Below are 9,874 nucleotides of genomic sequence, written 5' to 3' on the forward strand. Positions count from 1 at the left end.
GCACATGCATCTGATTGTAAAAACACAGAATAAAAACAAATGGTTAGGGACTTCCCTGGTGGCGCGGTGGTTAAGAATCTGCCTGCCAATGCAGGGGACACGGGTTTGAGCCCTGGTCCGGGAAGATCCCACATGCCACGGAGCAGCTAAGCCTGTGCGCCACAACTACTGAGCCTGTGTTCTAGAGCCCGTGAGCCACAACTACTGAGCCCGCGTGCCACAACTACTGAAGCCTGCATGCCTAGAGCCCATGTTCCACAACAAGAGAAGCCACCGCAATGAGAAGCCTGCGCACTGCAAGGAAGAGTAGCCCCCGCTCGCCACAACTAGAGAAAGCCCGCGTGCAGCAACGAAGACCCAACACAGACAAAAATAAATAAATTAAATAAACAAATTAAAACAAAACAAAACAAATGGTTAGCTTACTTCTGGGGACAGGACAAGGATTAGAGATGTGGTGAAATCAAAGGGGACTCCTGCTTTCTCTGTTTGTTTGAAATTTCAAGATGAAAATGTAAGCCTATATTAATTATGTAACTTAAAACCTCTCCCAAAAGTTAATGTGGCAATTTCAAAATTTAAGCACATTTTTGTTTAAAACACATTCATTTAAAATGTGTATGTCATCACGTATCTTTATTTTATAAGGACCTGAATATTTTTCAACCTTATTAAAATCATAAAAATACTTTAAAGGTGGGGGAGTGGCAACATTACCTGTTGCCTTTCTGGTTTCTCTATATAAGGACTTTATGTTTCTTTATGTTATCACTGCAAGAAAACTTCACCTCAGCATTGAGGCACATACAGTCTATATTCTCTAATCCTAAACAAATCTTATGTCAAACCTCAGTGCTGGATCAGAAAATACATACTTTTAGAATGTGCGATGAAATAACAATATTGCAAAACTCATCAAGAATCTTCTGGAAGGGTTAGGGCTCCAGTGGAGAACCAGCCTTTTTGTTAATCATGAACCTTACTTTTGGATTCTTTTTCAGATACTCTGTATAGCTTTGCTGGGGAATAAATTTAAAAGTGTTCCATAACTCATTGTAATGTCTTGGAAAGCGTCTGAAAATTGGGACCACCACAGCTTCCTGACAGACATATGATATTTGGTTATTTGAAAAGCCATCGAGACAAGATGGAACATAGTCACATGCCCAAAGATTGAAATTTGTTGAAATGTGTTGCCTTTTTTCTGGGGAGATCTTCTTACATCCCAGGCCCTGGAGAAGAATCACAAGAAGGTTAGGAGAAAAATATTCAAGGTCACACAGTTCAGATGTCTTTAGTAAAACCACCTTCGTGACACCCTATCTCTAAATGCACAGCATGACCACTCTTACAAGAGACATCCTTTATCAACCTGTTGAAGGCTATAAATTGACACTCACAACATCCTGGTTCTCGCAGCCTTCCACTCCCACCAGGAGGACTGGACTTCTAGAGACATGGAGGGCAGAACCGGAGAGACCACAGCCTGGACTCCCTGGGACCCCAAGTAGGTTCTCTGCACCCAGGTGGCTCCTCAGCGTATCCACCCCAGGCTGCATCTCCAGCACTCAGTGGGATGGTTCTTACACCGAGAGATCCATAGATTCTTTCCCATCCCAAAGGATTCCCAATGAAGAAAGCAGCACCTTTGGGTCTCTGATCACAGGTTTCCTCATCAACTCTTACTAAACTGGCCATTAGAAAATTTTAAATTACATATGCGCTTGCGATCTCTTTTCGTTGCCCGGTGCTTTGTTAACCGCCACTAACCAGTGCTATCAGACTTTATTTTCTTCAGTGATGGGGAAACACCACCTCTGGAGAAAAGACAACTGCAGTTATTAGGACGTCCTTCTTTATATCATGTAAGCTCCCCATCCATTCCTTTGACTCCTCAAAGATCCTGGCTCTGCCATTCAGAGACACACATAGGCAATCCGTCCTTCCCATGACAGATCTTCACAAGAAAGCTCACAAATGAGACAGTTTATGGGAAAGCACATTGATGAGCATGAAATTCACAAAAACCTAGGCAGAAGGAAGGCTGGTGTAGATTTTGAAAGCTACGTGGGACTCCGAGAATTTTATGCTTTTTTCCCCCCTGGTAACCTGTTATGAGGCTTTAATCTTGTTCCAATTTTGAGGTCAGTCCTCTATCTTCAACATGTCTCAGAAAATCAAGAGCCCTAATGTCGCTCATTTTATTAGCAACTTGGAGAGAAATACTCACAGAGTCAAGGTAGAATCCAGAGTTCTGAAAGCTGTGACGATTGTCGTGTACAGAGAAGGCGAAGTTGTTATTTACTTCTTGCTGGAAAAGAGCAAGGGAAGAGATAAAAAGGCACACATCAGAACCCCAGTATGCTTCCAGAACCGACCTATAGTGGCATGGAAGGAAGACGGAGGAGGCAAAGTGACCTCTAAGTAAGAATTAAACCCATCAGGGCTTCCCTGGTGGCACAGTGGTTAAGAATCCACCTGCCAATGCAGGGGACATGGGTTCAAGCCCTGGTCCGGGGAGATCCCACATGCCTCAGAGCAACTAAGCCTGTGCGCCACAACTACTGAGCCCACGTGCCACAACTATTGAAGCCCGTGTGCCTAGAGCCCATGCTCCGCAGCAAGAGAAGCCACTGCAATGAGAAGCCCGCGCACCACAACGAAGAGTAGCCCCCGCTTGCCGCAACTAGAGAAAGCTCGCGCACAGCAACAAAGACCCAACGCAGCCAAAAATAAATAAATAAAATAAATAAATTTATTTAAAAAACGAAGAATTAAATCCATCGACAGCGATGGCACACACGGCACAGGGTGAGGTCTTGGGTGTGTGCATCAGCTCAAGGCTTTGAAACTCAACCTTATTGCCAGCTTGCTGAAAATCATAAAAAATTCTCTTTAAAACATCTTATTGAGAGACAAGGAAGGGAAAGTCTGTAGGCATGGAATTGAAAGCTGGAAAAGAATTTTGAGGCCATCTTCTTCTTCTGCCCAATCAGGATCCTAGTAGACCAGAGCTCTCTGGTTCAGGGCGGCTAAATGTGAAGTTAACCCTGTTTCTCCCTCCGGCCACTTCATGTCCCTAAAGTTGCTCATGAACTGGCCAGCAAGGAAGAATGTGCATGTTAAGAACTCTGTCCATAGGGACTTCCCTGGCGGTCCAGTGGTTAAGACTTCGCCTTCCAATGCAGAGGATAAAAGTTCAGTCCCTGGTCAGAGAGCTAAGATCCCACATGCCTCACGGCCAAAAAAAACCGAAAACATAAAACAGAAGCAATATTGTAACAAATTCAATAAAGACTTCAAAAATGGTCTACATCCAAAAAAAAAAATCTTAAAAAGAAAAGAAAAGAACTCTGTCCATAGAGGAGCCTAACTTTATTGTCTGGACCAGAGGTAGTTCCTTCTAAAGACTATTTGAGGTATCGTACTGAACAGTGTATGAGGTAGGATGCTACCAGAATTTAGGGGTCCAGGGAGGGCAAGTGAGCAGTTCCCTCCGAGAAAGAGTTGTCTGGTGGCAGCGGTGCCACCCCCTTGAAGAGCCAGGGGGGCACATGGCCAGCTCTCAGGACTCACCTTCTCCCGCACTTTGTAGATTGGCGGTAGCTTCTCCTCCACTTGCCGAGATAAACGTGGACTATTGGACTCTTTTAACATTGTATGTGTGATGGATTCTGGTGTCTTTTGCATTAGTCCAATGTGAGGGAACTGGAAAAACAGCACACGCCTTGATTAAAACCAGACACATCTGAATCTCTAAGCCAAGTATCAGGGCTTCCTCTGTAAAGGGATTAAAATGCAATTTGGGTGCTTCTGGCATGCGATGGAAATGGCATAATTTTTGTAATTTTCAAGTATTCTTTCCAAGACAAAAAATATTGTCATGGCCCGAGGCCACCACTGCCGGTTGTTTCAAGTTACAGGGGCCACCCTGCTGCTCGGAGCCTGGAAATGTTTCCGAGGCCTGGTGAGGAGGGTGTGGCCCCGTGAGAGGGGGTTGATGTACTCTGAGGAGACAATGATTATTTGAGATCTTCCTTGTGGTAAGGGAGCTCTCTGCACTTGGGGCCAAGGATTCAGCCCATGTTCACAGGGGTGAGCCAACCTCCTGCAGGTATGAAGTGGACCTTAGGACACGGGGAAGGGGAGGAGAGAAGGGTCGCGTTGAGTCTCCACAGAGAATGTAGAATGGTAGAGGGTGGGAAGATTATTTGGATGGCTGGGGGTGGGCTTTAGTATCTCTCTATGAACAGAAGGGAAGGAAACAGGACTGGGCCTAGGGAGGCAGTCCCAACAAAGGCCTGGACCAACCCCACAGGGAGCTCTAGACATGGGATGCCTTCTCAGAGTCAGCCTGATGGAGTGAGAGGACTGGGCCTTTGTGAGCCTTTGTCAATCAGTCACTGGGTAGAAGAGGACAGTGGGGACCCAGGAAGTGACCTTGGGGCAGCAGCTCTTTTCAGCCAAGGAATATCTAGGGGTGGGCCTCCCAAGCCACACTTTCAGCAGCAGCACAAGTAGTCCATTCCCGAATTCCCCCTGAAGAGGGATGCGAGTGGTGCTTGACAGCCACTGTAGCTCACCTCAATTTTATATAAACAGCACCTCTTAAAAGCCACCCCAACAAAGTGGACTTTGAAGCAGGGATCTCAAGGAGAGGAATATGAATGGAAACTACAATACAAACAGAAGGCAAGACCCTGACTCTTAGCGAAAATTCCTGAAAAGGGAGGAAGCATAATGTGGTGGTGGGTCACAGAGAGTAGATCCAAATGCCCTGAGACCAATCCCAGCTCTCTCTCCCATGAGGTCAGCCTTCCGCAAGAGACAATTTTTCCAGGCCCCAGTTTCTTCATCTGTAAAATGGAAATAACAATACTTACTTGATAGGGTAGATGTGATTAAAGGAGAAAATGCACGCACCCAGAGAGTGTACAATAGCTGTTGGCAGGTTCTATTTTTGCTCACAGCTGTCCCCTCCCTTGTCACCAAACCCATTGTCACACCCAAAGCCAGTCTTTCCTTCTCTTTGGGATTATAATGGTATTGGCTAACACTGCCATTCTCTCCCATTCCTTCTCAAGTCATGATATAACTGCACATATAAGTATGGTTTTTGTTTAATTTCTGCACAAGAATGCATTTAGTATGCTACTATTTATGTCAAAAGGTAGAGAGATTATGTCATCTATGTGGTATACTTGGTGGGGCATTGTTGGCAGAGAAAAGGAGAACCAATCGTCCAGATGACACATAGCCTGAGAGAGATCTTGTAAACTCAGTGCTGAGTGGAAAGAAGAAACAAAATGAGATCTATAACCCAACACCATTTATGTAAATAAATAATCCATGCACACAAAACAACAATACATAATTTACAAGAACACATCTCAGTAAAAGAACTCCCATTAAACACGTGTGAATAGCTGCCTGTGGGGCGAGCAGAGTAGGAACCGGGATCAAGGGCAAGGAGACAACCACACAAACCAACACACCATCATGTGGACGGGCTCTTCCACGGCCGAGCAACAGGGTCACCTCGGAGGAGGGCACCAGGGAAGGAAGAACACTTTTTTTGCCGTAGTTTATATGTTTCTTAATGAAGCGCATCTATTAATTGTCTCGTTTTTCCAACGAAAATAATTGTATTTGTTTCTGATTAGAGTTGTAATACATGCTTATGGTTTTTAAAAGTTCAAACAATAAAGAAAAACATAAGGAAGTAGAATTCCCTTGAAATCCCATCACTCTTTCCCCTTAACTTTTTCTTATCTATTTTACTTTTCTTTTCTTTTTTTTAAAAATTAATTAATTTATTTATTAATTTTTAGCTGTTTTGGGTCTTCGTTTCTGTGCGAGGGCTTTCTCTAGTTGCGGCAAGCGGGGGCCACTCTTCATCGCGGTGCGCGGGCCTCTTACTGTCGCAGCCTCTCTTGTTGTGGAGCACAGGCTCCAGGCACGCAGGCTTCAGCAGTTGTAGCATGCGGGCTCAGCAGCTGTGGCGCACGGGCTTAGTTGCTCTGCGGCATGTGGGATCTTCCTGGACCAGGGCTCGAACCCGTGTCCCCTGCATTGGCAGGTGGATTCTTCACCACTGTGCCACCAGGGAAGTCCTCCCCTTAACTCTCTGGTGACCAACTTTGTCATGCATCCTTGTGCAACTGTACACCCATATATATGCATAATTTGCATATATAGGATCGTATTATAAATGTGGCTTCAAAAATTATAAATTTATAAAATTATAAATGTGACCTTTTTATTTTTCTGATCTTCTGTTTTATTTTTTTATTTGAATTTTATTTATCTATTTTTTATACAGCAAGTTCTTATTAGTTACCTATTTTATACATATTAGTGTGTATATGTCAATCCCAATCTCCCAATTCATCCCACCATCCCCCCCAACCCCGCTTTCCCCCCTTGGTGTCCATACGTTTGTTCTCTACATCTGTGTCTCAACTTCTACCCGGCCAACCGGTCCATCTGTACCACTTTTCTAGATTCCACATATATGGGTTAATATATGATATTTGTTTTTCTCTTTCTGACTTACTTCACTCTGTATGACAGTCTCTAGGTCCATCCACGTCTCTACAAATGACCCAATTTCGTTTCTTTTTACGGCTGAGTAATATTCCATTGTATGTATGTGCCACATCTTCTTTATCCATTCATCTGTTGATGGACATTTAGGTTGCTTCCATGCCCTGGCTATTGTAACTGGTGCTGCAATGAACATTGGGGTGCATGTGTCTTTTTGAATTACAGTTTTCTCAGGGTACATGCCCAGTAGTGGGATTGCTGGGTCATATGGTAATTCAATTTTTAGTTTTTTAAGGAACCTCCATAGTAGCTGCACCAATTTACATTCCCACCAACAGCACAGGAGGGTTCCCTTTTCTCTACACCCTCTCCAGCATTTGTTGTTTGTAGATTTTCTGATGATACCCATTCTGACTGGTGTGAGGTGATCCCTCATTGTGGTTTTGATTTGCAATAAATGCCTTTTTATAATTTAATAGTAACTTTTGGTTTCTGTTTCCTTCCCCTTCTTGTCACCCCCACCAACACCCCAGATAACAGTGATAACAATAGTAATGACAATAGCTCTCGTATGATCCTTTACAAACACCCGTACCTACAAAAGGGACTTACACTGCTTTATAAAAATTGGACCATATGATACATACTATTTTACACCTTGCTTTTCTCACTTAACAATATACCCCAGAAATATTTCAAAATCAACCTATACATTTCTAATTCATCCTGTATTATATATTTTTTAATGTTTTTAAACAATTTTTAAGTAAATATAAATAATACAGAGGGCCTCCAGACTCAGAACCTTTCCCTTTTCCCCTCCTCCAATCTGATTTTCCAAGTTATGGAAAATCAGGCCAAGGTGGAGAGTTTTTCTACATCACGAAGGATCCCTCTCACCAGCTAAATGACAACTGACTTGAGTTCATTTGTATTCTGCAAGTCTGTGGACTGAATCACTGTAAAAAAATAAATGGCTCTAGCATTTTAATTTCACTCTTTTAAAATATATATTTAATGGCTATAACATGATAGCTGTGAAATAAACCCTTCTGTTAGATATTGTAACCGTGAAATACAGCTTTTTAACTAGTTGGCAGTGAAATTTTTGCTGCATTCAATCACTCAGTGACTGAAATATTAAATAGGAAGGTGAAAGTGCGTGCAGAGAGCCTTTTCTACCTAGCAACAGCCAGGTTACCACCAGCAAGGTCAACTGCGAAATGACTGTCACCTCCAATGTGGCAATTAGTCTCCCAAAGGGGCTGCTGCTGACGCAAAGCCAACAATTTCTTTAATTTTCCCAACAAGTTACTTTGGGAAACTTCACGTCAGCACTATTCTCTTTACGCTCTTAGGTGCCGGCAGCAGAAAGGACCCACACCAAAGGCTCCCCACTTAAACTGGGCCCAGGTACTTTCCTGGGACACCAGTGGGAGATGCAATGTTCTTCCTCGATTTCTGCCTTATAACAGAACCCTGACTTTGTTTGGGGTGGCAACGTGGTTGGTTAAAAAATACCCCCCCAAACTCCCTTGCAGCTAAATTGGCCATGTGACCAGTTGAAATGAAAGCAGAAGTCTGTGGGTGGGGTTCGTGGGAAAGAGATTGTTTCCCCCAGAAAAAGGGGCCGACTTAGCTGACAGGTGCCTTCCATCTATTTATCCGTTGACTTTCCTCTCATTTACCTGCCTGAGTTGACACACTGCACTAAGGATGACAGGACAGGAGGCTGAAAAGAACCTGGGCCTTTGACAACGCCCTGGGGCATCTGTACCAGCCCTGAACTGCCTCCCTCTGGACTGATTGTTACTTGAGAAACACAGACCCCTGTCTGGATAAGGTACTGTAGTCAGCTTTCTATAATATTCAAACACAGTCCTAACTGATACTGTAGGTGATAAAAAGAGGCCAAGCTATTTAGTCTGAGAAGCTTACGTTGTCTCTTCCTAACCAATTAGTGTATGTAGTTCACATTATTTCCCATTTTACTTTGGCTTCCAGGAAACTCAGAGTCAAATTTGATGTCCAAATAGCTACTGTTTAGGCCATATGGCCTGCATATCTATGTTACATACTTTCCCAGTCTCAGCCTCTTAAAGTATATTTAAACTGGTTCTGAATTCTTATTTTTATATACTTTACTACTTTATTGTGAATATTTTCCATTCATTACTTTAAATCTGTGAAATAGAGCAGGGTATACAAGAAAGAATATCAGTATAAATATATACCCCTTGGAATCTGTGGGGGATTGGTTCCCCCCATCCCACCCTGTGGGTACCAAAATCCAAGGATGCTCAGGTCCCTTAGTTTCCCTTCAGTATCTGTGGGTTCTGCATGGTGGACATATATACATATATATATTACATATATTATATATTATCTATATAATAGTTAGCAAGTATTGAGTGGTTACTATGTTTCCATGCATTATACTAAGCACCTTTGTACAAATTATCTCATTAATCCCCACCATGGCCTCTAACCTTAGTATATTATGCTCCCATTTGACAAAGAGACTGAGATTTAGAAAGACTAAGTTGCTTAGGGTTTTTAAAGCCTTCAGCCGCAAATTTTCCAAGATGTTTTCCATTTTTATTTTTCCTTTTAAACAAACAAATTTTTAAAAAAATTTTCTATGTATTACTGCTTTAGAAGAGGCTAGTACCACAATTTTCTCTGATACAACCAGTGGGGAAAAAAAAAGACAAAAAAAAAAAAAAAAAAGACAAAGATAACCAGCCTCATGGAGTTTATATAATAAATTATATAGTATGTCAGAAGATAGATGTTATAGAAAAGAGAAAAAGCAGGGCACACACCAATTACTGCTTAGTGAACAGTCACAAGTTGCCAGCCTGCTGAGCGTTTTATACTCAGATTAATTTCATTTGGTCCTCCCAAGGATACTATGAGATTCCCATTTCACAGATGAAGGAACTGAGGCTGGGTGAAGTGATTTGTCAGACGTCATACTATAGTAAGTAGCAGAAGTGGGATCCGAACTCAGTTCTGTGTCCTGACCACACCCACGTGACCTGAGAAAGATGAGAGAGGGCACCATCCTTCTTACCCATCTTCCATCCTTGTCTAAAGGTGGGTTGAAGCGTCTCCCTTTGGCCATTTTCTGCAGGAAGCTGAAGGGGGCTGAGGTTGGCTCTCTTATCCCTCCATCGCCTCACGAATTCTACACCTGGGAAGCCACTCCTCCTTGTTCCTGATCTTTAATTCTCAGCCTCTACCAGGAGGGGAAGTCCGGGAGTGGTCCCTGTTGTCATAGCATCAGAGCCCACCCATCACAATGGGGGAGGAGTGCGGGTCTTCC

General features: G+C 43.1%; 1 protein-coding gene across 1 annotated transcript; it reads right to left on the reverse strand.

The window, feature by feature from the left end:
* Positions 1 to 935: 935 nt before the first annotated feature.
* TEX36 (testis expressed 36) lies at positions 936 to 9,673 on the reverse strand. Its single transcript, XM_068549076.1, has 4 exons — positions 9,623 to 9,673; positions 3,577 to 3,708; positions 2,231 to 2,311; positions 936 to 1,232 (listed from the first exon to the last, which is right to left on the reverse strand). The coding sequence occupies exons 1-4, from the start codon at positions 9,671 to 9,673 to the stop codon at positions 936 to 938; spliced, it is 561 nt and encodes a 186-aa protein (XP_068405177.1).
* Between the last annotated feature and the right edge of the window lie 201 nt (positions 9,674 to 9,874).

The sequence above is a fragment of the Eschrichtius robustus genome, chromosome 7 (assembly GCF_028021215.1).
Source record: "Eschrichtius robustus isolate mEscRob2 chromosome 7, mEscRob2.pri, whole genome shotgun sequence".
NCBI classification, from domain to species: domain Eukaryota; kingdom Metazoa; phylum Chordata; class Mammalia; order Artiodactyla; family Eschrichtiidae; genus Eschrichtius; species Eschrichtius robustus.

Excerpts from the sequence above, each read along its gene's own strand:
- TEX36 (XM_068549076.1), bottom strand. The coding sequence starts at position 9,673 with ATGGCCAAAGGGAGACGCTTCAACCCACCTTTAGACAAGGATGGAAGA. Across the intron at positions 3,709-9,622 it reads TAGACAAGGATGGAAGATGG|TTCCCTCACATTGGACTAAT; the intron begins GTAAGAAGGATG and ends CTGTTTTTCCAG. Across the intron at positions 2,312-3,576 it reads TCTACAAAGTGCGGGAGAAG|CAAGAAGTAAATAACAACTT; the intron begins GTGAGTCCTGAG and ends GCTCTTTTCCAG.